This window comes from Erpetoichthys calabaricus, chromosome 4, assembly GCF_900747795.2.
Source record: "Erpetoichthys calabaricus chromosome 4, fErpCal1.3, whole genome shotgun sequence".
Classification (NCBI taxonomy): domain Eukaryota; kingdom Metazoa; phylum Chordata; class Cladistia; order Polypteriformes; family Polypteridae; genus Erpetoichthys; species Erpetoichthys calabaricus.
This window is the reverse complement of record NC_041397.2, coordinates 56,020,969-56,048,053: the sequence shown is the minus strand read 5'-3', so window position 1 is coordinate 56,048,053 and position 27,085 is coordinate 56,020,969. Positions and strand designations below refer to the sequence as shown.

Genomic DNA, 27,085 nt, shown 5'->3' with positions numbered 1-27,085 from the left:
TCATCTGGACCAACAGTCTTTCCATTCTTCATCCTCTTCATAGCTGTCCTTACTTCCTCTTTGCTAATCCGTTGCACTTCCTAATTCACTATTGCCACATCATCCAACCTTCTCTCTCTCTCTTCATTCATCAGCCTCTCAAAGCCTTCTTTCCATCTGCTCAACACACCCTCCTCGCTTTTGAGTAAGTTTTCATTTTTTTCTGTATCACTTTAACATGCTGCACATCTTTACCAGCTCTGTCTAGCCAATTGATACAGGTCCTTTTCTCCCTCCTTAGTGCCCAACCTCTCATACAAAACTCATTATATGCCTTTCTTTAGCTTTCACTACCCCTCTCTTCACCTTATGCCTTATCTCCTTGTACTCTTGTCTACTTTCTGCATCTCTCTGACTATCCCACTTCTTTGCCAATCTCTTCCTCTGTATACTCTCTTGTACTTCCTCATTCCACCACCATGTTTCCTTTCCCCCCTCCTCTGTCCAGATGTCACGCCAAGCACCCTTCTTGCTGTCACCATTAGTATTTCTGCTGTAGTTGCCCAGTTGTCTGGTAACTCTTCACTGCCACCTGCTGCTTGTCTTATCTCCTCCCTTAACTGAACCTTGCAGTCTCCCCTTTTCACCTTCCACCATTTGATCCCTGGCTCTGCCCTCACTCTCCTCCTCTTCTTGATCTCCACCGTCATCCTAAAGACCTCCATCCTATGCTGCCTAGCTGTACTTTCCCCTGCCACCACTTTGCAGTCTCCAATCTCCTCCAGGTTGACTCTTCTGCATATGATGTAATCTACCTGTGTGTATCTTCCCTTCACTCTTGTACATTGCTCTATGTTCCTCCCTCTTCTTAAAATATGCATTCACCACAGCCATGTCCATCCTTTTTGCAAAATCCACTATCATCTGACCTTCTTCATTCCTCTCCTTGACACCATACCTACCCATCACCTCCTTGTCTCCTCTGTTCCCTTCACCAGCATGTCCATTGAAATCTGCTCCAATCACCACTGTCTCTGTCTCTTGAGTACACTATCCATCACTTCATCCAACTCACCTTAGAAATCTTCTTTCTCATTCATCACACACGCAACTTATGGGGCAGATGCACTAACAACATTCATCATCTCACCTCCAATTTCCAACTTTATAATTATTACTCTGTCTGACAGAACAATTTGAATCCACCTTCGATCCACCTGGCCTTACTCCCCTTCCATTTAGTCTCTTGAACGCACAATGCAAGCCTTCCTTCTCTCCATCATATCAGCTAACTCTTTCCCCTTACCAGCCATACTGCTGACATAACCCTCCCCATTTAACCGGGCTTGGGACCTACATGAAGAAACACACTAGTTTGTGCATCCCCTGTGGCTGGGTTTTGTTACACCATAGATAATGAACATAAATGCTTAAGAGTATATGCTACTTTTACTTGTGTTCTTCGTATAAAAATAAATAAGATCACATCTGAGCGTATTTCAATTGCTGCAGTCTGTGTTAGCACATACCAAAGAGGTTCTGTAAAATAACTGAATGGGCTACAAAAACATGTACATCCGTACATTGTCCAAACTACAAAAAATGCTTCAAGTACATTGCCAAATTTACAATATGTTCCATTAGATTCATGTTTTTAACAGCTTTTGAAAGAAAGTCATTCATAGTAGAAACCACTTGGTGGCTGCTTACACTATAGCTTGCTATTCTAAACACTTGCGCTAGATGTATTCTGGGTAAGAAGATGTTGATCTGTTTTAGAGTTTAAACTCCGTAAAGCAATAGACAGTATTTCTCTTCCAAATAAATACCCTAATAATATTTAGACAATTATGCAAAAATTTGGGTTTTAATACTTGTATTAAAAATAACTAAATATTCTATCAGAGCCGGACAGTCCATTCTGCAACATTTCAGGTGTTTAGGGCACTGTTGCTCGAGGGGCACATGCACAAGTCATTGATGGAAATCTGGGGCTCCCTTCTCTGGCTGTCTGCTCTGCAATGTGACTTTCTGATCCTTGGATGCAAAAGATGTGTTAGTGCACATCTGTATTTTATATAACTCAAGTCATAACAATCTAAGGGTGTTTCACAAATACAGGTACTGAATGTATTAAATGTTGTAATGATGTTTCACTTTCATTTACAGCAATTTGAAAAATTATACTACTAAGTAAGTGTGGAGCAGCCCAATTTGATATGTTTTTGGAGCCAGCTGCATGTGTTGAGTCACAAGTGGTACAGCAGGTGTCCAGTGGTCAAAGAATAATAGGATTAAACTAGATGGGATTCTTTTTTGATTTTTATAGATTCAGCGAAAATATAACACACATAACCTCAATACTTTTTTTTAGTTGTGTCTTTGTTTAAGGAATTGTGTATCAGAAGCTTTCAAAAGACACAAGTATATTGAGTTAGCTAAGTATGCTTTTCTGACACTGAAAATGCTCTTTAAAATTATGATTTTAAAGCCATAAAAGGAAAATCAGAAAAATGGCAGTTATTTTCCGTTAAATTTAATGAGAAAGGAAGCCAGCTTTTGTTTGTGGCAATAAATGCTTAATGGTTCAAGAGTGAAATATAACTAGATCAGGGGCAAAATATATTTTTAGGATGCTGGAGAAATGTTTCAATTCTGTTGTTGTTATACCTGTTAGCCAAAAAGCAGAGCATTGCAGTAGGAAAATCTCTATCTTGGATAGGTAGGCACTGTTTGGATTTGGTGATCTGTACCTTTAAGAGACCTGGGCATTGTGAGAATGGTTGAATTTTTTAATTTGTTTTAACACATATTAGTTTATTGTTTTAAAGCACGCTTTTAAAAGCAGCAGATTTGTCTTGTGGTTCCATTTTATAAGTGAAAACAGAATTAAGTAACAGAAGTTAAATATAGAGAGTTGGTCTGTACACACACACATATATATATATATTTAACTGCTCCCTTTTAAAGAGTTTACTTTTTTATGTACAGACAAGTATGGTTCATTAGAATAATGTCTTTCATTTAAACAGTTTTCATCTCCTGTCTTATATAGTATCACATCTGTGTTTTCCCAGGTTTTCATACCTTTATCACCCCTTGTTTTGATTACTTTAATTGCCCTTTTAACTGTATTCCTTCACAGAAAGACTTGAAATTAAAAATGCTACTGACAGAATCCTAACTCCAAATGCAAGCATATGTCACTTCAGTTTAGCTGGAGTCTTATCAAATCTGTGCTATTAACTTGTTACTAGCTTGCTATTAATTTAATGTCAACAGCAACTCCTCAGAATACCATGAACATCTTCCGTTTTGTAGGTCCTCCTGCAAGAAACTATGGGTTTTCTTGTAACATCTCATCAGCTGCAGCTTTTTAGTTTCAGCCAAAGTGTTACCTTTTTAGCAGTTGCTCTCTGAACCTATTGTGCTGGTATTAAGTCTGAAAAATACTATGCTTTGATGTGATTCTTTTTTTATGCTTAATTGGTTAAACAGTCTCCACAGTCTTTTTTTATGGTTTCTTTCATTTCAGAATGTTTTGTAATCATACTTGCTTTGTAAAGTGTCTTTATGTAAAATTTTTAGCCAATTGTATCTTATCAAAAGAGATTCGATTAACGAGTTGTTCTTATGCCTTGCTTAATACTATTTATGCATAAATTCTTTAGGTTATTAATAGAATTGCTGGTTGTGCATTTTGCATTGTCCTTCGGAACATAAATTTACCTTTTGTCTCATTTTAGTTCCAGGATTGGATGGAAGCTCTTTAGCAGAAGTTAATCCTACAAACTCATACTTCAGTAGTACTTTTATTGGGCTGAATGGAAGTCCTGCTGAACATAAATATTCCATGATTCAGGTATGTTTTATTGTAATGTGCATTTTGTAATTTGTGATTCTGAAATAGTTTCTATAGGACAAAAATAGTACTTGTTTGATCTTCAAAGGGAAGTTCATTTGCTTTAGTAGCACCATACAATATATATAACAGGAAAACAGAACAGTTGCAAAAGTGCAAGATCCAGAAATATACAAACAATAGTTATGATAATAATAAAATATAAAAAATTACTATTAATATGATGAAGTCAGGTTTTAGTCAGGACAGGAGTAAGATGAAGATGTTTTCTGTCACCATGTTTGTTCAACTTGCCGTTGGACCATGTACTGAAGGGGTTTGATGAAATGGATCATAATTGCTGACTAGATAATGGCAGAGCTCTGGTGAGAGATCTTGAATACGTGGACGATAAAGTGGTTCTGGCAGGGAGTAACACACAATTAATAAAGCAGTTAAGAGTAATTGGATCGAAGTTGGAGAAGCTGGAATTAAAGATGAACACAGGCAAAACATAATGGGTGAAGATTGGTGAGCAAGAAACGGACAGATTGGAATATAAGGGTCAAGAGCTGGAAGGAGGAGAGAGATTCATATATTTTGGAAACGAGGCGAAAGGAGGCTATTTGATGGATGTGATGATGAGATTAGATTTTGCAGGAGCAGTATTTAAGTTAGGAAGAGAACTTTGGAGGTGCAGAAACATCTATAATGCACTAGTAGTCCTGGTAGCCTTGTGTGGAGCTGAAATTTGGACATTTAGGTAACAAATTAAGAGAAGACTGGACATGTTTGACCGAATTTGCTTGAGACTGATTATGGGAATAATGGATAAAAATGATTAGTAATGAGGATTTGAGAGAAGACTGGTCAAATGAAGCTGCGTGAAGTAAAGGAAGCTTTATAACAGGCGGGGATACAGCGTTGAAGATGACTGAAGCATGTCTAACTTAACTCTTAATATGCCAGTATTTGTATAACCAACTAGGATGAAAATGGGCAGGATGGGAGAGACATTATATAGTTTTTTTTTTTTTTTTTTTTTGGAGTTAATCCTTTTCAAAAAAATGTTCCTTTTTTTTTTTGCAATTGGTAATATAAACTTAAGTGGTTTACTCTAGGACAGAATAATAAAGTTTATATCGAACATTTGAATGTTTAAATCTAGGTTGCATCTAATAAATTAAAAATTAATGGTATCTTAGAATGACATAAGAACTGTATGTTTGTAAATTTATAATTTGCAGCACTCATACATAATCAAACTGACTTTGTCACTATTGAACAAATTGTACATTTACCTCAGTTTCTAAGTGAAAAAATGTTATCAGAGATGCTGTTCTCTGTAAAATAAGTATGTACTGTACTGTATATCCACTGGCAAACGAACCACACTAATTATTAAGCTGGGTTGATATGATAATGTGATTATCTTGAGTCTTAAACAATTAGGTATCGTCTCTGTCTCATTCTGTCTAACCGTATTAAACCTCTTTTAATAAAACATGCACAGGTTCAAGTTGCACTTTATAGTGCAGGGTTCCAGTACATGTTGTAGTTGGTGATGGATTTGCATTTTGCTGTGTCCATCCCCAAATTCTTCTTTTCAGTGTTATTCCCTTTTAAAAAAAGCATTGCATAATCCAGTTTCCCAGTTTACGTGTTAACAAATAATTTTTAATTTATTCTGAGTTAATAGACTAGTCAACAAAAAAAGCAAATAAGTAATTCAAAGCAGAATTATTCCAGTTAAGTAAAACTAATCAGTTTCTATAATATAGACATTATTTGCATAATACAGGTGGAGTCCCATTATAATGGAACTCATGGGCCCATTAAAAATATTTTGTTATAATGAATATAGGGAAAATACATGTACTACTGCAAATGGGGTCGGCTGCAGTTTGTCATCTCTAACGGCAGTGGCGTAAGAACAGGTCTGTAGCTGCTCCGCTGCATCTAGTAAATAGTAAACAGAAGACAAATTGATTTGTTGTCCTTTGTAGGATCAGGCTTACTTCTTGTCACACAATGTTTAAAATGTTTAACATGGGGTTTTGATCTGCACTTCTTCGCAGTCACCTGGGACCTCATGTATAAACTGTGCGTATGCCCATTTCCACGGTCCCATCACGATGTATAAAACCTAAACTTGGCATAAAGCCATGCACATTCTCATGCCAGCTCGTACCATTGCGTAAGCAAGTTTTTGGCTTGGTTTTGCAAACTGGCGGTACCCAGCGCCAAAGCAGTGCTACTGTTCCTGTGTGGTTACCCTTTCGTTTTTTGATTCACATCCCTGATGTGGCTTTATCAAATACACTGAAATTAACCGCATATCGTTTACTAGTTTAAGCCATCTGATTGTAATCAACCCGTAACCATGTAATGGTGCACGGAATGGCCAAACTATTCCAAATACCATAGCTGCTCTAGAGTTGTTACTGTCAGTGCACCGCTTAGTGTATTTTAACTCACTGTAATTGAGTGTGGAATCACAGCTATACTGCAGCTGATCGGAAAGCTCTACAGCAGATTGTGTCAAGAGCAAGGAGAATTATTGGGATACAGCTTCTACCACACACTGCCTCAACCTTGGTTACAGTCTGTTTGAACTTTTCCCATTCGGCAAATGCTTGAGCCTTTCCTGTAGGGACCTTGCAGTTCAGAAACAGTTTCATCCTAAGAGCTGTAAACCCACTCAATCAGTCAGTCAAGTGCTCCCAGTAGACCTGTTTGTACTTACAGTTGTAATATTGCACAACCTGAGCCAGTTGTTCTTTCATATTGTATATTTTTCATTGTTTTTTATCGTATTATTATTATTATTATTACCGTTGTTATTATTTTACCATCTTATAGGAAAATAAGTTTATGGAGGATTTGCATATTGAAACTCATTGTACCAGGAAGGGAAGGAATTCAACTTGATAGAAGAGAAGCGTGTATTTACAGATGATGATGACTGGTTTCTAAGTCGATTTAGATTTCCAGGCACTATCTTCTTGGAGCTCTTAATATCAGTTTTGAGATGAAATGCAGTTATATATAAAATTACATTATACAGATATGTAAATTTTTAACCTCATTTAAATAATGTATACTGTTAATAATTAACCAGCGGTAGCGATGAACTGGCGCCCCATTCAGGGAATGTTCCTGCCTCTTGTAGTATGCTTGCTGGGACTGGCGCGACCTTGAATGATTAGATGGATGGAATAGTTAAACATGTACTACGAAGATATTTCAGTGTTCCTTAAAAGTTTTGAAGAATCGCCATTCTAAGCGTATACAGTAGATGGCTTGATATTTATTAAAGACTTGAATGTGCTGTGATTAGTTGCTTGGAGAAAGAAAAGGAAGGACAGGAATTGGGGGTTAGTATGTTTGAAAGAGACAGTACTGCCTCTATAAATTATTTTACCGTGGGTCGTGCGCGACGCAGCAAGCATCTTGCAGGTGGCAGGAACAATCTCTGGACGGTGCCAGCTTGTCGCTACCACTGTGCCACCTTGCCCCCATGTTTTATACATGCTTTAATTCCTGTCATCATGAAAATGATATCAAGTTTACATTTTAGTATTTAAACTGTTCAGAGAGCTGTAACATCATGAATGTAATGTTTTCTGTGTCCTGTTGGCGTAAGAGAAAACCCGTTTAAGAAGCATGTAGTGATTCACACACAGAGTATATAGAAGAACACATAGAATATGAAGCCTTTAATGTGCTACTTTACAGTAATTACGATGGGATTTGAGAAGCTAGTAAATTAAATGATTTTAAGATGAACTTTATGACGTTCTACTTTAATGACAAAATAAACTATGTGATTAATGTGGAGATTTCAACCTTTTTTTCCACTGTTTTTTTTTTCTCTGTATCCTAATATGCTTCCATATGACACTCGGACTACAAGTGGGCTATGACTCGGCTTTTCATGGCGACTTTGATATCTGACCATTTCTTTTTTATTTCGGGCACTGTACGACTTTCTGAACTTGAACTTTCGAGTTTCTCCGCCACTCTGTTTCACTCAATCAAGTTTCTTTTTTTGTTTATACCTTTGCTTAAACCAACAAATAGTACATTTTTCCGTGCATCAACTTCGCATTTGCTGAAATTTTTTTTACATGCTTTTCCATTGTGTTTTACCCTTGCACTGAACAGAAAGGGCTACTGTAATCCCTCAGCGAAAGGTGAAAATCCGTGAAGTAGAAACCATATGTTTATATGGTTATTTTTATTTGTCATGCTTGGGTCACAGATTTGCACAGAAACACAGGAGAGACAGGAACTTTATTCAAACACTGCAAACAAACATTTGTCTCTTTTTGAAAAGTTTAAACTGTGCTCCACGACAAGACAGACATGACAGTTCCATCTCACAATTAAAAGAATGCAAACATATCTTCCTCTTCAAAGGAGTGCGCGTCAGGAGCAGAGAATGTCAGAGAGAGAGAGAGAAAAAAAAAAAGCAAATAATCAAAAATCAATAGGGCTGTTTGGCTTTTAAGTATGCGAAGCACCACCGGACAAAGCTGCTGCAAGGAAGAGAGCAATGTGAAGGTAGTCTTTCAGCATTTTTTAGAGGAGCGTCCATATCCTCTAGGCCAGTGTGCGAACAGCCCCTTTGTTCACACCCCCTCCGTCAGGAGCAGAGAATGTCAGAGAGAGTGAGAGAGACAGAGTAAAACAAACAATCAAAAATCAATACGTGCCGTTCAAGCTTTTAAGTATGCGAAGCACCGTGCGGGAAGCATGTCACTTGACAAAGCAGCTGCACGGAAGGGAGCAATGTGAAGATAATCTTTCAGCATTTTTAGACGAGCATCCGTATCGTCTAGGAGTGCGAACAGCCCCCCTGCTCACACCCCCTCTGTCAGGAGCAGAGAATGTCAGAGCAAGTTTGAGAGAAAAGTAAACAATCAAAAATCAATACGTGCTGTTTGATCTTTTAAGTATGCAAAGCACCGTGCGGGAAGCATGTCGCTTGACAAAGCAGCCACATGTAAGCCCAGCAAGTATGGCAGCAATGTGAAGGTAATCTTTCAGCGTTTTTTGAGGAGCGGCTGTATCCTCTAGGGGTGCGAACAGCCCCCGTGCTCACAATATATTTGAGGAGTTTTATTTAATACGTAATACGTGCTCTGGTTGGGTAGCTGCTCATCCATCTGCCAATAGCGTCCCTTGTATGAAATCAACTGGGCAAACCAACTGAGGAAGCATGTACCAGAAATTAAAAGACCCATTGTCCGCAGAAATCCGCGAACCAGCAAAAAATCTATGATATATATTTAAATATGCTTGCATATAAAATCCGCGATAGAGTGAAGCCGCGAAAGTCGAAGCGCGATATAGCGAGGGATTACTGTATTTATATTGATTTGCATATTAAAATATGTGAAATTCTGGGAGGAGTTGGTGGGGTGACAGGAGTATGCACCAGCGTTACTTTTGAAGCTGACCGGGATTTATGGAGCAGAAATGCGTGGAAGCTGGCTTATGCACAGTTTTGTGCATCTGGATTTTTTTGTGCGTACACACATTTCCACTTTTGTCCATACACCATGTTTTAGTGTGAATTCTGTGCACAGTGTTATGCATGAGGCTCCAGGTCTCTCTTCTCCAAACTGCGTCTGCCTCATCGGTTATTCTGAGCCGCTGGTGTTCTTCTGATCTGAAGATGGGAGCAAAAGCACAACCATTGCCTGTGCTGCAGCTCCAAACAGCTCCTATTTTCAATGAAGTCTTGAGCCTGTACCTGCTTTCTCTATGCAATAATACAGTGCCTGTATTTTCCTTGGAAACCTGGACTTACCTTCCTGTCTCTCATGTAACTCTGTGACCCAAGCTTGACAATACCTGTGTGTGTATATATATATATATATATATATATATATATATATATATATATATATATATTTACATATGATAACTATATCATTTTTAAGATGAAATGCAGCAAAATATGTTGGTTATATTATACAGATAAAACTTTAACTTCATTTAAATAATCTGTATTGTTAATAATTAAACATGTGAGGATACGGTGCCGCAGTGCTAGCTAGTTCAGGGATTGTTCCTGCATTGCGTTGTATTCTTGCTGGTGCTGACGCGACACTGGAAGGATAGACGGATAGAATAATTAAACATGTACTACAAACATATAGAGTCGGCGTTCTAAGCTTACAGATGGCTTCACGTCTATTACAGAGCTGATTGTGTGGCGATTGGGTATTTGGAGAAAGATAAGGACGGACAGGAATTGGAGGTTAGTAAGTTTGAAAGAGACAGTACTTCTGTAATAAATTATTTCATCGTAGGTCGCGCATGGCGCAGCAAGCCTCTTGCGTGAGACATGAACAAGCACTGCGCCACCGTGTTCCCATGTTTACTATCATCATGAAAAAGATATCACGTATACATCTCAGTATTTTAATTATTCAGAGAACTGTAATATCACGAATGTAATGGATTCTGTATCCTGTCAGAGAAAAAGAAAGCCCGTTTAAGAAGCAGGTAGTGATTCACACACACAGAGCACATAGAAGATCAAATACAGAACAAAGCATTTAATGTGCTACTTTAGTTACAATGGGATTTGAGAAACTAGTAAATTAAACGATTTTAAGATGAAGTCTATGATGTTCTACTTTAATGGCAAAATAAACTACGTGATTAAAGTGGAAATTTCGAGACTAAAGTTGACATTTCGTGCTTCCCACTGTGTGCCTATTTTTTTTTTTTTCACTGTACCCTAATAAGCTTTCATATGACACTCAGATGGTGGGCTACGACTCGCCATTTCACGGCGACTTTGATATGTGATTTCTTTTTTATTTCGGGCACTGTGCGACTTTGTGAACTTGAGCTTTCGAGTTTCTTCGACACTATGTCACTTGATCAACATCCTTTTGTTGTTTATATCACTGTTTAAACCAACAAATAGTACGTTTTTCCGTTGCCTCCACTTGGTATTCGCTGAAATTCTTATATTTTCCCCCGTGCTTTTCCCATTGTCTTTTCACAGAAGGCTATTTATATTGATTTGCATATTCAAAGAGGCGTAATTCTGGGAGGAGTTGGGGCGGGACAGAAGGTGCGTGCACGTGCGTTACTTTTCACGCTGATCGGGATTTATGTAGTGGAAGAACGTGAAAGTTTGCGTACGTACAGATTCCTGCATCTGGATTTTTCTGTGTGAACGCACATTCCCGCTTTTGTGCTTACGCCATGTTATAGTGTGAGTTCTACGCACGGCGTTATACATGAGGCCCCTGATCTTTAACTTTGTGTTTTTTTTTTTTGTTTTTTTTTCCCTCGATCCTTCAAAATTGTGACAGCATTGAAGGCACAATTCTGAATGCTTTTGCCACATAAACTTTTTCCAGGATTGTTAATGTTTTTTTTTTTTTTTTCCCAGCGTGAACTGACATCATTTCTCACTTTTTTTCTTTTTTTTTTTTTTGTTCCTCTCAAAAAACTTAGAGGACCGCTGTGAAACTCAAAGTACAGTATCCACACACTACACAACTTCCCACACAGACGCTAGGTACGCATTCAGCTATACCTGTATGATGTCGTGCCTACACTCTTGCACAGACTGCCCTAGAAATTTCGCAACACTCTTTCTTTGAGATAGCCTGTTGCAGGTTCCCGAGACTCAACACGGAAAACGTAGGCACATAATTATTTTTTGTATCACATTATCATCTTGGCCCAAAAACGTTTGTTATACTGAAGTGTACATTTAGTTAAAGTGAAATGCGTTTAGTGTGATATTGTATGAATGTTTGTCCAGGCCTGCAGAAAGTATTCGTTACTTTGTTACTTTGGTATTCGCAATAACGGGATTTGACCTGTATCACATTCAGGTGTGTTTGGTGACTTGGTCCAACTTTCAAAAGAGTTAACTATTTTTATTTTTTAATTACTTCCTCAGACAGATATCACATTTTAATTTATTAAATATTTTTGGAACAGTGATGCATATGCAGCATGAACAGGGTGATAATAAAATGAAATTACATGTATTAGTAGAGTGACAAAATAAAAGTAATGGATGAGAATTGAACCTGGATTTCATTAATGAAAGGCAGGTATGCTGGATATCACACTACCATCACAGCCTGCATGGTGCCGTTTCTCTGTTGATAGGCCACAGTATATAATACTTCATACTACATGCTAGTTTGAAACTGTATCTCACTTTTCCAGCTTTACCTAGTTATTACTTCTCTATAAATGTAAAGTGAAGCTAAACTGTTGAGTTTAGATGATATATGATCAGTGATCTCAATTTATGATGAGGTTTGAATCAGTTGTAGGGTTGCAATACTAAGCTGTCTTCACCAAAAAACAGACTTGTATAGTTTCAAATGCAACAGAGAAACAGTGATGGTAGTGTAATGTTGAAAGGTTATGCTTCCAACTGCAAATTGAAATAAATAACTTCAAAGATAATGTGGCCCTACCCAGGATGACTTGGAACCATGGCACAAATAGTGAAGGAAATGATTAAAGAAACAGTTAAATTAAATGGATGGAAATCATCTTAACACTGTCTCAGTCTGTCAGTTGATCACACTATAGTAAATGTTGCCCCCACACAAACCCCAAAAATTAATCATGTCTGAAACTTGACTTGGGGTGGGGGGGGGGGTCTGGAGAAATACCTGTGAATCAAGCATTACAAGTGTGGCTTGTATTACAAATCTGTGTATAAAGAACAAACAAGCGGAGGTTATTTAAACAGACCCAATCTCGGCTTGTTTGTTCTTCATGCACAGCTTTGTCCATATTTACAGAGAATGGGCTTTTTAACTAATCAACAGAGTGAAATACCATGTATGCATCTTTAATGTCCTTTGTCAAAGCAATTCCAAAGTTTTATAACTTGTTCAGTAAATCGTCACAGGACATATTTATTCCCTTTTGGGGTAATTTTCAGCACTTCATGACTATGTGTATTGAATGCTATTACATTTTGGTCCTGGTTTTACCCATTTATGCTACAATAATTGTAACTACTAAGGAAAATTTCACTTCTGTATCATTCTCCCTTAGTCTCTCTCTAGATATACAGCGTTTATTGCTGTTAAAGTGTTAAAGCATGTGATTCATTTTAAAGGTATAACAAGTCATATTTCCTTAATCTCATTTAGCAGCATTATTCTACACTCCTTCCAATGTAAGCCAATACTTTTAAGACTGGATGATTTTTTTTTTTATTAATTTATTAAAAAAGCATTTGATGTACATCAGATAAACTAAAAAACTTACAAAACCGCACAAAAACTCTTTGTAATCACTTTTTAAAATACCCAAAAAGAATATTACAGAGGTGGGATTGGAGTTAAGAAATATCAGTTTTAGTTGTGCCTAGTAATTCCTGGAGGTGGTGTTTTAAGATAAAGGTTGGAAACCCATGACCCAGGGTGTTCATGTGACATTTAATCACATATACAGTATGTCAATAGTCTTCTGTAGTTAAACATTTGTTTTGATTAATAGGTCTGCTGTCACACAAAATCATGCAGTGTGACTACTGTTAGCAGTAACCAAGATCATGCTCCACTTTGCAACATTGGCTTTATATTAGTAGGAGCCTTGGTGTGATATCGTCCTGGGCTTATCTCTTGCATGCATGATGCTGCTGTTAGAAACTGTAGTATTAAGCAGAAAATCTCTGACAGACATTCTAATACATGAATGTACAGTTCCACTTATGTTCATGAATGAAGCAAAATCTAAAGCCTTACAGTAACTTCCGCTATTTATTACAAAATGTATTGCAGCAGGCTGCAGATCTGTAATTGAAGATACAGAGTTGAGAGACATCATTATCTGAGGCCTGACAATTCTTAATATATTAACTTCTCATCAGACAATTAGTGTCAGGTATCAAGGATTCATAAGAAAGACACAAATCTTAATAGTCTTAAGAAATTGTGCTACAGTCCTATTCACATTCCAATCCACCAATCAGGCCTGTGGTGGATAGGTCCTGGTGGTTTCGAATTTCTTCCACTTACGGATGATGGAGGCCACTGTGCTCATTGGGACCTTCAAAGCAGCAGAAATATTTCTGTAACCTTCCCCAGATTTGTGCCTCGAGACAATCCTATCTCGGAGGTCTACAGACAATTCCTTTGACTTCATGCTTGGTTTGTGTTCTGACATGAACTGTCAACTGTGGGACCTTATATAGACAGGTGTGTGCCTTTCCAAATCTTATCCAATCAACTGAATTTATCACAGGTGGACTCCAATTAAGCTGCAGAAACATCTCAAGGATGATCAGGGGAAACAGGATGCACCTGAGCTCAATTTTGAGCTTCATGGTAAAGGCTGTGAATACTTACATACATGTGCTTTCTCAATTTTTTTATTTTTAATAAATTTGCAAAAATCTCAAGTAAACTTTTTTCATGTTGTCATTATGGGGTGTTGTGTGTAGAATTCTGAGGAAAAAAATGAATTTAGTCCATGTTGGAATAAGGCTGTAACATACGCTGTGAATACTTTCCGGATGCACTGTATCATATATTGTATTGCTTAATTTTGTAAAAATCATACAATATCTGAGAATTTAATTTCTCCTTGGATGAAAGATTTTGTTATATGTATGTTTGGAATGGAATATCTTAGAAAAATTAACACTGTCCAATTTACAAACAATACAATTTCTTGGAGAATTCAGGATATGTCCAGTGATATTGAGGCAGCAGTAATAGGTAAAATTAAAAATATTAAATATTGTGCTATTCAAATCAACAAAGCACAGATGTTGATACTACAAATTATGCAGTCGAGTTTCCCGCATTTGGGGAAATCGCAGGGGTCAGCACACCCAGAGTGTAATGGATGAGCCTCGCCCTGGGAAAACCACCTTAGTGATCATGGTATCTCCCCTGCCAGGTGAGTATAAAAGGCATCCTCTGCTCCCACCTTCTCCTGGTATGCAAACTGCAGAGGGTCGAGGGCATGGCGGACCTGTGGCCTCAGGTGGTGGAGCAGCAGCCACTCCATGGTCTTCATCACATGTGACTTCAGGGCTATAGGCCTGAAGTCATTCAGTTCACCAGGACGTGATACCTTTGGGACTGGGGTGATGTTTTCCAAAGCCTCGGGACTCTTCCCCTGTTTCAGGCTCAGGTTGAAGATACGCTGTAGAGGACTCCCCAGCTGCAACGCACAGGCTTTAAGCAGACGTGGCGATACTCCATCTGAACCCACTGCTTTGCTGTCACGAAGTCTCCTCAGCTCTCTTCTTACCTGGGCTGCTGTAATTGTGGGGTTTGTTTTGCCACTTCTGCTCCAGCTTTCTCCTGTATTGCTCCTTCGCCACCCTGAGCTGGACTCGGAGTTCCTTCTGCACGCGGTTGAGCTCATGCTGATCACGGCCTTTAAAAGCCCTTTTCTTCTGGTTCAAAAGGCCCTTGATGTCACTTGTAATCCATGGCTTGTTGTTAGCATAGCAGTGTGGACAAGCTGACAGAGATGGGAGTAGATTCATACCTAGTGGCATGGATCATGGACTGTCTTACAAACAGACCTCAGTATGTGCGTCTCGGGAACTGCAGGTCTGACATTGTGGTCAGCAACACAGGAGCGCCGCAGGGGACTGTATTTTCTCCGGTCCTGTTCAGCCTGTATACGTTGGACTTCCAATACAACTTGGAGTCCTGCCACATGCAAAAGTTTGCTGACGACACTGCTATCGTGGGCTGCATCAAGAGTGGGCAGGAGGATGAGTAGTATAGGAACCTCATCAAGGACTTTGTTAAATGGTGGATTTTAGGAGGCCCAGGCTCCTCATGGACCCCGTGATCGTCAGAGGTGACTGTGTGCAGAGGGTACAGACCTATAAATACCTGGGAGTGCAGCTGGATGATAAATTGGACTGGACTGCCGATACTGATTCTCTGTGCAAGAGAGGACAGAGCCAACTATACTTCCTTAGAAGACTGGCGTCCTTCAACATCTGCAATAAGATGCTACAGATGTTCTATCAGACGGTTGTGGCGAGCGCCCTCTTCTACGCAGTGGTGTGCTGGGGAGGCAGCATAAAGAGGGACGCCTCACGCCTGGACAAACTAATGAGGAAAGCAGGCTCTATTGTAGGCACGGAGCTGGACAGTTTGACATCCGTGGCAGAGCGACGGGTGCTGAGCAGGCTCCTATCAATTATGGAGAATCCACTGCATCCACTCATCTCCAGGCAGAGGAGCAGATTCAGCGACAGACTGCTGTCACTGTCTTGCTCCATTAACAGACTGAGGAGATCGTTCCTCCCCCAAACTATCAGACTCTTTAATTCCACCCCGTGGGGGGTAAACGTCAACATTTTTCAAAGTTATTGTCTGTTTTTACCTGGAGTTTTGTTACTCTTTAATTTAATATTGTTTTTTTTGTATCAGTATGCCGCTGCTGGAGTATGTGAATTTCCCCTTGGGATTAATAAAGTATCTGTCTGTCTATCTATCTATCTATCTTGCTAATTTTGTTGTTTTGCTTGTTATTGCATGGTATTTTAAGTTGAAGTTACTTATTACTTTGTACTTATCTTTCTGAACGCACAAGAGGTGCAAATATATTTAATGCTGTTGACTGTTATTTTAAAGAAAAGGACTCTCTATACAGAGAAAGATGGCACTCTCATGGTGAAGTCCTTACCTGGCTGTTTGAACTTAAACAACCCATTTTTTTAAGACCATCCTTTTCTGCTTGCTTTCAAGTTACACAAATGTGATTGGCTTAAGGGTCTTGCCTCCATATCAGATATTTTCTTACAAATAAACAGAGTAGGCTTGGCACTTTAGTATTTCAGACAAAAATGATTCTGTAATTTTAAAGAACTACATTTTTGGAAGTCATGTATTGAAAAGAACAAGGCTGAGGTATTTGAAGTTCTGCATAATTTCCTGTCTGAGAGTAAGCCGCACCTGTCCCACGAAATGAGCAAGAAGATAATGCTTACTTTTATTCTGTTAGTGTTCCCTAATTTTAATTATTTATTTTCTTTTTGTCTCTTTCTTCATCATGTAAATCACTTTGAGCTGCATTGTTTATATGAAAATGTGCTATATATATATATATATATATATATATATATATATATATATATATATATATATATATATATATATAATTCACTAAGCCGCGGACAAGTAGACACCCATGGAAAGCATGCAAGACAGCCACGCCCACCAACTCTAAGACCATTGGATACAACGACAACTCGCAGAGCCACGCCCACCAACTTGGACGTGACGACTCGGAAAATATGGCGTCATTTATGTTCATCTGTGCTAGAGTCCAAATGCATCTCTGAGCCACGTTGACTGTTCATAGAGGCATCTTTCTCGCGGATGTGAATGGCTGTATGCAGTGTGTAAAACAGTTTGCAAGGGGTATCCCATGGTATCCTTAAAACAATCCTTTAAAACAGAGGTTAAAACGCAATGAAGGAAGTAGTCTTTAAAAACCAATAAGCCCTGTGCCTCTTTTTCATTAGCGTCTCACCTGCTGACCTTCTCTGTGCCTGACTCCACTACTGTCAGTCGCCTGATTAAAAATGGCCTTTTGAAGGGGAGCTATGGACCCGCTATACCACAGGAACACATTGCCTTTGAGCCTGCTCTGGGTCACTCTAACGTACCGGATTTCTCTCTCTCGTCACTCGCTCGCACACTGCACAGGGGAGAAATGCCCGCAGCATGACTCCACCCGGAAACCGTTTCAGCCACACTTCCATGCCCCTCGCTACGCTGTGAGTGCAATGATTATTTATTTAAAAATGGCCTTTTGAAGGGGAGCTGTGGACCCGCTATACCACAGGATCACCTGTGACATTGCCTTCACATTGTTTTCCTTTTATTTCTGATCCCATAGAGCAGATCAGACACCCAGGCAAACAACACTGAATAATCAATAGCTGCAACTACTTTGCCTGCCCCAACTCCTCACCTGAGTCGGTTTCGTCTGTGTTCAGCAGTGTTTCCCAAACTCGGTCCTGGTGAACCCCTGTGGATGCAGGGTTTTGTTCCAACCAGATTCCTAATCATTAATGCCGGTGAAACTCATCCGGGATAAGTCGGTTTTTCAAACGCAACCGTGTAGCAGATTAGTCTAGCAAGATGTAATAATCCGAGATGAATGCGCGCCCCCGTGCTGAGTGAAAAGCCAATGTATATTGAGTCTAGAAAACATGATCAGCAAGTCTTTGATAGGCTGCAACAAAATGATGAAAGAACGGGCGCATTTTTTTCACACAAGCTGTGTGGGTGGGTGGGTGTGTGTTAGTTACTTGAAGAATTTAAAGATTTAATATGCACAAGCGGTAACACTTCTAAAGCAGCCCAAACCAGAAAAGACGGCTGGCAAAAAGTGGCCGACAAATTAAACACGTGTGCATTGTACTTACTGAAAGCAGCGTTACGGATTTTGCAAATGTTCATTTTTTTACCTCTGGTTAAAAAACATTTAAAAAGCGGCGTATTGGTATGCAGCGTATAAAACAGTTTGTTTGTCGCGGATAATTTGCCTTTTACACGAAGACAATTTCCTGTTAGATTGGCCTTTGCGTTTACAATTAACTAGGCACAGGGCCAAACTTTCAAAAAGATATACATGTATCTGCCAAAACCACTTTTCAGTCACGGACAGTTGTATGTTGCTCTCTCCAGAGTTCCATCTTTTCATTCACTCACTGTTTTATCGTCAAACCCCACCCCTTTTAGACAACTGTGCATTTCCGGAAGTCTTCAGCCATCAATAAATAATTATGCGGCGTATGCCTGCAGGAACACACACACACACACACACAGAGAGAGAGAGAGAATAATAGTTCGTTACATTGATGTAGCGGTGTTCTCAGTAATTCAAAGCGCTATCCACACAGGGAGGAACCGGGAAGCGAACCCACAATCTTCCAGTCTCCTTACTGCAAAGCAGCAGCACTACTACAGCGCCACAAGGCAGTTAAAGAATGCACCGGGCTCGATTTTCTTTTCACTTCTGTTTGCAGCGATCGGGTCGTAGATAGCATTGTTGCAATGTTACTTTCTTGGTGGCTTATTACATTATGGATGTTTCACATGTTCATTTTTTCCCCTGTGCTTAAAAGACATTAAAAAAGTGTTTCTCAACTGTGACTCCGGAACATCTCAGTACGCAAGCTATATTAAGCGTCAACAACGAAGACTCGCTACACCTTAATCTACAAGTACTGACACTTATCCCTACCGACGAAGTAACTTTCACCAGCTTGGCCTCTATTGTCACAGACGATCTTGCTTTCAGTCACGGACAATTATATGTTGCTCTCTCCAGAGGTCTATCTTTTCATTCACTCACAGTCGTATCCTCAAACCCACGCCATTTTGACAACTGTCGTTCAGGAAGTGTTCACCCATCAATACATAATTATGCGGCGTATGCTACGCCGCGGGTTGGCTAGTATAAATAAATGTTGTTGAAATGGCTAAGGTCATGTTTTGATAAGTACTTCCCAAAATCTGGAGAAGAGAACGACTGGATTGCACATACACCTTTGCAGAGTAATATTTCCAAGCAACAAGGTTATCAGTACATGATAAAGAGAAGTTGATCAAACTTTCGACTGATACTACTTCAAGTGCATAATGTAAAGGAAAATTTCTTAGAATTTTTGGGCAGACTCTGATAGAGAATATTAGCTCAACTGCTCATGTAACTGATATGGCTGCTAATAACCAACACAGCATTAAAGTTTTTTTCACCATTTTATGAATATGGAGGTGGTGTAGAGAGCTTTCTTTTCTTATCGGGGATACACTGGTATGGAAGTTCTGAACGGTACCGAGAAATGTTTTTGTCCACCTTTGCCAAAACTGATAACACTGCACAACAATTTTTTTTGAAAAGTCTTGCTTCCTGTAAAGTCTTTTCTGATTGTGGCAGGTACCTACTGGATATGCACAAATATAGTTTTGGTTTTACTGCATCTCGTAGGAACTCTGAGAAATAGACATTTATATGTTTACTGACAATAACGTATTTAGTCACGTTTATGTTTCTGATAAGCTATTAAATTCAACAGAATTAAAAGTGTTTTGCTCCTGATTTTCTTTTGTATTCAATGTTTGGTGCATCACGTTGCAGTGTCCAACAGTAATCAGCAAGCATTGACAGATTCCAGTTGCCCTGGTATCGTTTCTCCATCGTAGCAATGTCCTGGTGAAACCTTTCACCGTGTTCGTCATTGACAGCACCAAGATCTGCGGGGAAGAAGTCCAAGTATGAGTGGAGGAAATGAATCTTGAGTAACATGTTGCACTTCATTGTCTTGTATGCTTTGAGAAGTTTGTCTACCAGCTGAATGTAGTTTGGGGCTCTGTAATTGCCCAGAAATAAAAGACACAGAGCAGATGATAAAGTAGAATGTTGTAAAGAATTCAAAAATGTTGGTGTAATACACATGCAAAGCAGGTTAGAGATAATGGAAGTATGAATATTTGAAAGTCTCAAAAAAATGATAGTAAAGATGGTATTAGCGCAAACAAATGAAAATGATTACTCGGTGAAATAATGGAACAGTGAAAAGAGATCGAATATATTGTTCGGATTTAGACTTTTAGTCGGAGACTTGTAGCTCTTCTAATTCGTGTTGCCATCAGGGAAAAGTATTATTCTTCCAGGAAAATTAAAAGATTGTTGTTTGGTAAAAGTGAAATCCACATACGCTGTCACGCTTGGGTCACAGAGTTGCACAGGTACACAAGAGATTTTAGAGACAGAAACGTTATTCAAACACTTCAAACAAACAAGTCTCTTTCAGGAGTGAATTGAGCTCCATGTGTAGTCAGTGGGGACAGTTCTGTCTCTCAATTAAAATAATAGAAAATCTTCCTCTTCATAGGGGTGTACCTCGGGAATGGGACCCCCAACAGGAACAGAGGATGTCTGGGGGAGAAGAGAGAGACAAGGTAGTGAGAGAAAAGGACAACTGCTGTACAGGCTTTTAAATGTTTGAAGCGCTGCGCGAGAGATGAAGATCACGCGGCACGGCAGCAGTAAGTCAGCAGCTGATCGAGCAAAGAGGACGTTAAAAAAATATATATAAATAAATAAAGTATTTGTTTCCCATTGTATCACCATTTAAGAAGGGGTTTCGGTGGAGTGACCATGTCTCCTTGGGGTGTGTTCAGCCCCCCTCTTCACAACACGAGTGGCAGAGACATGAAGTGGCTGGCGCGTAGTGCAGGCCAGGGGAGTTGGTGAGCGCAAAGGGTGAAAAATGATTGGGAACCATAATTCTAGGTGAAAGAAGCTTCCTAAAATTCCAAAAAAGAGAATTTAAATTAGCACTTGGACCAAATTGTCAAGTGCGTTTAAGCAATCAATGATGTCAGATATGAATAATATGTGAAAGAGCATTGCAAAGAGAGTGCTTCAAGCTGTACAAAATGAGAAGATGCAAGAAAGCGTACAAAGAGAAAAAATGTAACTGATGAAGAAGCATACAGTGGACAAGGAAGTGAAATGTAATTATAACATCCGAATAAATCTGAAGAACTGAAAATTTCCAGACTTGGTGTAGATATTGCAACAAACATTGTTGGGAGTAACCTAGTAGAAGTAATGTTCGTTACAAAGTCAAATTACTTTTTAAAGTAATGAGTAACTTAATACTTAATTTATTGAAGTAAAAATTACTGCATTGCTTAAAAAATGAGGAAAAAACCCCACAAATTACTGCATTATTTTACAAATGTATTTTTTCACAAAGAAATTTCCTTCCGCTTTTGTTATAGCATTCTGCATATCTGCTTCTGGCTGTCTGATGACAGCTAATAGAAAGAGGATAAGTATGTGTGTAGTGTGCATTCAAATGAAAAGAACAAAACAAACATTTTAAATATACATTTAGTCCTGCATATGCTGGGGGTAAATTGAATTTGTTCAGTTTAGGGTCACAGGTAGCCAGTGATTTTCACAGCACTACTGGGTGCAAGGCTAGAACCAATCATGGTGGATGGTATGCCAGTCCTTTGCAGGGTTCATTGTGTGCAGTCTGCAATTCAGTAACAGAAACTTATAAAGTTTCAGTTTAGTTTTTATCCAGCTATTTTCTATAGATATTTTCAAACAGCACAAAAGTAATGCATCATTTGTAACACATTACATAAGTAACTATCTAACATAATTTACCTTTTAATAAAGTAATGAGTAATGTAACTAAGTTACCTTTAAAAAGTACAGTTTCTCACTGCTGCATAGGAAAATGAAACAAATGTCTAGTGACATTCTTCATTAGCATTCATTAAGGTTTCAGTGGAATACCAGTTATCATCCCAAATCTCATTCAATAAATTCTTTGTCTTTGCAAAGATATATGTGATGTAAAGGTGATTTTTCTGGTTCTGTCTAAATGTGTTTTGCAGACTTTGAACACTCATGTGGAAGATGCTTTAAGAATAATGCAGACATGGGTACTTGGCTGCATTATCTTTGCTCCTTTTATTTGGCAGCAAGTATTGCATTAATTCACTTTTTTGTATGTTTATACTTGGCATGGAACGCTCGCACATTTGTCTTTTTTCCTCTTCTGTTAGTAATTTTCATATACAGGGATTCAAGGCCCAGAATGTGGGCACAAGTACAAGTAGCCAAGGTGAGGTCCCCACACTGGGTGGCTGATAAAGTGTTGGACTTGGTGGTATATGAGGACTTCAAAGTAAAACCTTTATTCCTCCATGTAAGGTGTAGTGGGTCTAGGCATTGTGGTTGTGGGTGTGATACCCAGTAAGAAGTGAAGAAGACTAGTGAGTGTCTGAAGATTTCCCAAAACTTTGTTAGGATACTGTAGTTACCAGGCGATAAGGCAACCTTGCCTTTCAAAATCATTGTGTTGCCACTGTGGCCCTTTTCAGGACAAGTAGATGAAAAGTGAAGTAAAGGTAAAGTAGTATATTTATTCATGCTTTCTTTGCTTTTCTTCCACTTTCCCAAAACCAGGTCACGGGGGCAACAGTCTTAGCAGTGAGGCCCATACATTCCTTATACTGTGGGATCCCAAGGCATTCCTTGACAATCTGGGAGAAATAATCTCCTCAGGGACCTGTGTGTTTTCCCCGGGTCTCCTCACAGCTGTTTGTGCCCATAAAACCTCCACAAGAGGGCATCCGGGAGGCATCCGTATCAGATGCCTGAACTAACTCAGTTGGCCTCTCTCAATGCTAAGGTCAGCTGGCTCTATTCCCTGCCTCTCCTGTGTCTGCGCATCTCGCCCTATCTCTAAATGAGAGCCAAGCCACCCTGTGAAGAAAGCTTATTTTGCCCACTTGTACCTTCAGTCTCATTGTTTTGGTCATTGCCCAATGCTCATGACGATGGGGGACGGTAGAAACGTACATTAACCTGTAAATCGAGAGCTTTGCCTTTAGACTGGGCTCCTTCTTCACCACTACAGATCACTATAGTGGCCGTATATATGTGCTCGCTGCCCCCATCCTTCTGTTGATTTTACCAACCCTTTTTTTCTTCACTCATGTACAAGACCACAAAGTATTTAATCTTTTCTACCTGCAGTAACTCGCATCCTTTTCGTAGAGGATGGACCACCTTTTTTTTTTTTTTTTTTTTTTTTTTTTTTTTTTTTTTTTACTGAGAATCATGGCTTGGAAATGCGTATCTTCATCCCTGCCGCTTCACACTCAGTCACAAACCATCCCAGTGTGTGCTGGAGTTCACAGCCCAATGACATCAACAGAACCACGTCTTCTATAAAAATCAGGGATGCAGTGCTAAGGCCTCAAAACTGGACCGCCTGCCGTCCTCAGCTGAGCCTTGATATCCCATCCATAAGAGGTATACTGTCAATGCTCCCAGCATCTCCACAAAATCCCTCGAGGAATACTGTCATACGATTTCTCTAGATCCACAAAACACATGTAGACTGATTGAGCATACTCCCATACCCCCTCAAGAATCCTCATAAGGTTAGAGAGATGGTCCACCTTTCTACGGCCTGGATGGAATCCACATTGCTCCTCCTGGATCTGAAGCTCTACAACTGGGAAGAGTCTCCTTCCTAGTATCCAAGCATAAGTATTTTCCAAGAAGGCCAAAGGAGTGTAATCCCCTGATAGTTGGAGTACACCCTCCATCCCCATTTTTAAAAATGGAGACCACCACCATGGTCTGCTACCCCCAACCCTCCACACACACAGGCACAGCTCCCTATTATCATGCAACATTGAAAAGTCTTGTTAGCTAGCTTGTCAACAATATCCAGAGCCTTCAGCATTTCTGTGTGGCTCTCATCCACCCCTGGGGCCTTGCCACAACAGAGTTTCTTAACTACCACAGGGGAATGGGCATTGATTCCCCCATCAGCTTCTGGGCCTGCCTCTTCCACAGAGAGCTTGTCCGTAGGGTTCAGGACCTCCTCAAAGTGTTCCTTCCATTGCCAGATAACATCCTTTGTCCGGGTCAGCACTCTCCACCCTTGCTGAGAACAGTCTCGGTGAAGCCCTGCCTTTCCTTTCCGAGTCACCTGATGGTTTGCCAGAATGAGTTAAGAGTCAGTTTGTGTGTCTGTGTTCCAGTCTGGCAAGACCTTTGCCTTCTACTGCTTACCAGATCACATTGCACCTGGCCTCTATTCCTCCTGCAGGTGGTGAATTCACAGGAGGGCAGTCCCACACTGCAATTTATGTCTGTTTCTGACCTGGATCCATTGCAGGCTGGCCTGGTTTTGGCAGATACAGGCATATCTTTTTGAAAGTTTGGCCCTGTGCCTTATTAATTGTCATTGCAAAGGCCAATCTAACAGGAAATTGTCTGTGTGTAAAAGTAAAAGGCAAATTTGAATCTGATGGGGTCAGGAATATCCGGGGAATAAGGATAGTTTGTGAGGTAGCAGCCATGATAGTCTTACACTCCAGTACATTGCGGTGAATGCTGGTAACAGAAAGTCTAGTGCCATTACAGAGACCTTTTGCTGGCAGGAGGTTTCTGAGAAGCATGATGACTGAACCAATTTTAATTTTGAGTTTATGCGGAGGCATGCCAGTGGGAGTAAGACTATTAAATTCTTCGGGGAATGAAAGTTGATCTGCAGGATCGTCTGTGACGATGGAGTCAACGCTGGTGAAAGTCACTTCGTCGGTAGGGATAAATTTCAGCACTTGTTCATTAAGGTGTAGCGAGTCTTCGTTGGTGTCGCTTAATATAGCTTGCGTGCTGAGTTGTTCCAGAGTGACAGTTGAGAAGTCGATGTCGCCATACTGTAGCATAGACCAAAGCGAGTGAGGATGTGTTTGGTGAGGTGTTGGGGGCGGGCACATGAGCAAACAGTACCTCGAGAGTGAGGGTGGACGTGGGAGGAGGGTTAAAGTTGGTGGGCGGGGCTCTGTCGTGCAGTTCCCCATGACGCGGGAGGAGGGTTAGAGTTGGCGGGCGGGGCTCTGTTGTTCGTATCCCATGGTCGGGTGACTTGGTGGATTATATATAGAAAGCAGCCAGAACCGAAAAGAACAATGAAAAGTCAACGTGGCTCAGAGGTGCATGTGGACTGTAGCAGAGACGAAAGCGACTGAGGTGGTGTTTGGTGAAGTGTGGGCACATGAGCAGGCAGTGTGCATGCCTCGAGAGCGAGGGTGGACGCGGGACGAGGGTTAGAGTTGGCGGGCGGGGCTCTGTCGTGTGTATCCCATGGTCTTAGAGTTGGTAGATAGAGGCATGTCTTTTTGAAAGTTTGGCCCTGTGCCTTATTGTCATTGCAAAGGCTAATCTAACAGGAAATTGTCTACATGTAAAAGTAAAAGGCAAATTTGAATCTGATGGGGTCAGGAAATTGTCTGCGTGTAAAAGTAGAAGGCAAATTTTAATCTGATGGGGTCAGGGAAATCCGGGGAATAAGGACAGTTTGTGAGGTAGCAGCTGCGATAGTTTTACACTCCAGTACATTGCAGTGAATGCTGGTAACAGTCAGACAGACAGGCAGGCAGGCAAGCCAACAAAAACACTATGCTCTTAGAATAGTATGAATCAGGTTTTTGTAGACAAAGGTTTTCCCTGTTCCTGCAGGACCATCTAAGAAGAAGCATGTTTGTCGTGGATGGGAATCGCTGTATGCAGCGTCTAAAACAGTTTGCGAGGGTGGACGCGGTGGTGCGTATCCCATGATGCGGGAAGAGGGTTAGAGTTGGCGGGCGTGGCTCTGTTGTGCGTATCCCATGGTCTGTCTTGCGTGCCATGGTTGGCTGCTTAGTGAATTGTTGGTGGGCGTGGCTCTATTGTGCGCATGCCATGGTCGGCTGCTTAGTGAATTTTATATATATATATATATATATATATATATATATATATATATATATATATACACACATATATATATACACATATATATATATACACATATATATATATATATACACATATATATATATATATATATATATATATATATATATATATATATATATATATATATATATATATATACACACACATATATATATGTTTTAATACTCTTAGTGAACTATTTCTTAATTGTCAAAAGTATGAGAGTATATACACAAGTATTTTTAGATTTTGTTTTAGAAAGGCAGTATATTGTACATTGGAAATGTTTACTAATACAAACTGAATTGTATTTTAAATTTTTAATACACAGAATAGATTTCTAAATCGCAAGGAAATTTAGTATGTTGTAACTGTCATCCTAACTTTTCTAATTTATTTGTATCCATTGCATTAGCCCATACTGTACTAAATTTATAATGATTTATGAAATTAAGTGAATCCTGAGGGGGTAAAAAAGTTAAGGTGTAGCAGTTTATTGAAATATTATAATATTTGGTTTATTTTCAGAGAATGACTAGCAGTAGCAGCTCTCCCAGCCTACTAAATGACAGTGCCAAGACATATAACACACATGGTAAGTTGTTTTTTTTTTGTTGTCATCTCTAAAAGTATTTTTCTGTTACTTTGCTTATAAATTGAGGAATGGCTGCTCAGTTGTTATCAATGATTAGTGCCCCGTCCGGGGATTGTTCCTGTCTTGCATCCAGTGCTTGCTGTGATAGGCTGTAGCTGCCCCACAACCTTGCCCTGGATAAGTAGGTAAGGAAGATGGATGGATGCCTGTATCCTTCAGTTCTTGTCACTTGATTACATACTACATACCAGCATAACATTATCTTACAGTGAAGCACACTCGTGCATTATCAATCCAGCACCAGCAGGCAATTTTTGCAACATTAAGAAATAAGT

At 39.6% G+C, this 27,085-nt stretch overlaps 1 protein-coding gene and 1 non-coding gene across 3 annotated transcripts in view; one reads left to right on the top strand and one right to left on the bottom strand.

The window, feature by feature from the left end:
• Positions 1-27,085, top strand: part of pan3 (poly(A) specific ribonuclease subunit PAN3) — a 206,829-nt gene that overhangs the window by 28,102 nt on the left and 151,642 nt on the right. For both annotated transcript variants that reach the window (XM_028799486.2, XM_028799485.2), the window contains exons 2-3: positions 3,726-3,841; positions 26,684-26,750. In XM_028799486.2, the coding sequence (XP_028655319.2) occupies positions 3,726-3,841; positions 26,684-26,750 (183 nt within the window). The remainder of the gene's footprint in view (positions 1-3,725; positions 3,842-26,683; positions 26,751-27,085) is intronic.
• On the bottom strand, positions 14,593-14,748 carry LOC114651486 (U1 spliceosomal RNA). Its single transcript, XR_003716188.2, has one exon. It is a non-coding gene; the product is annotated as a U1 spliceosomal RNA (small nuclear RNA).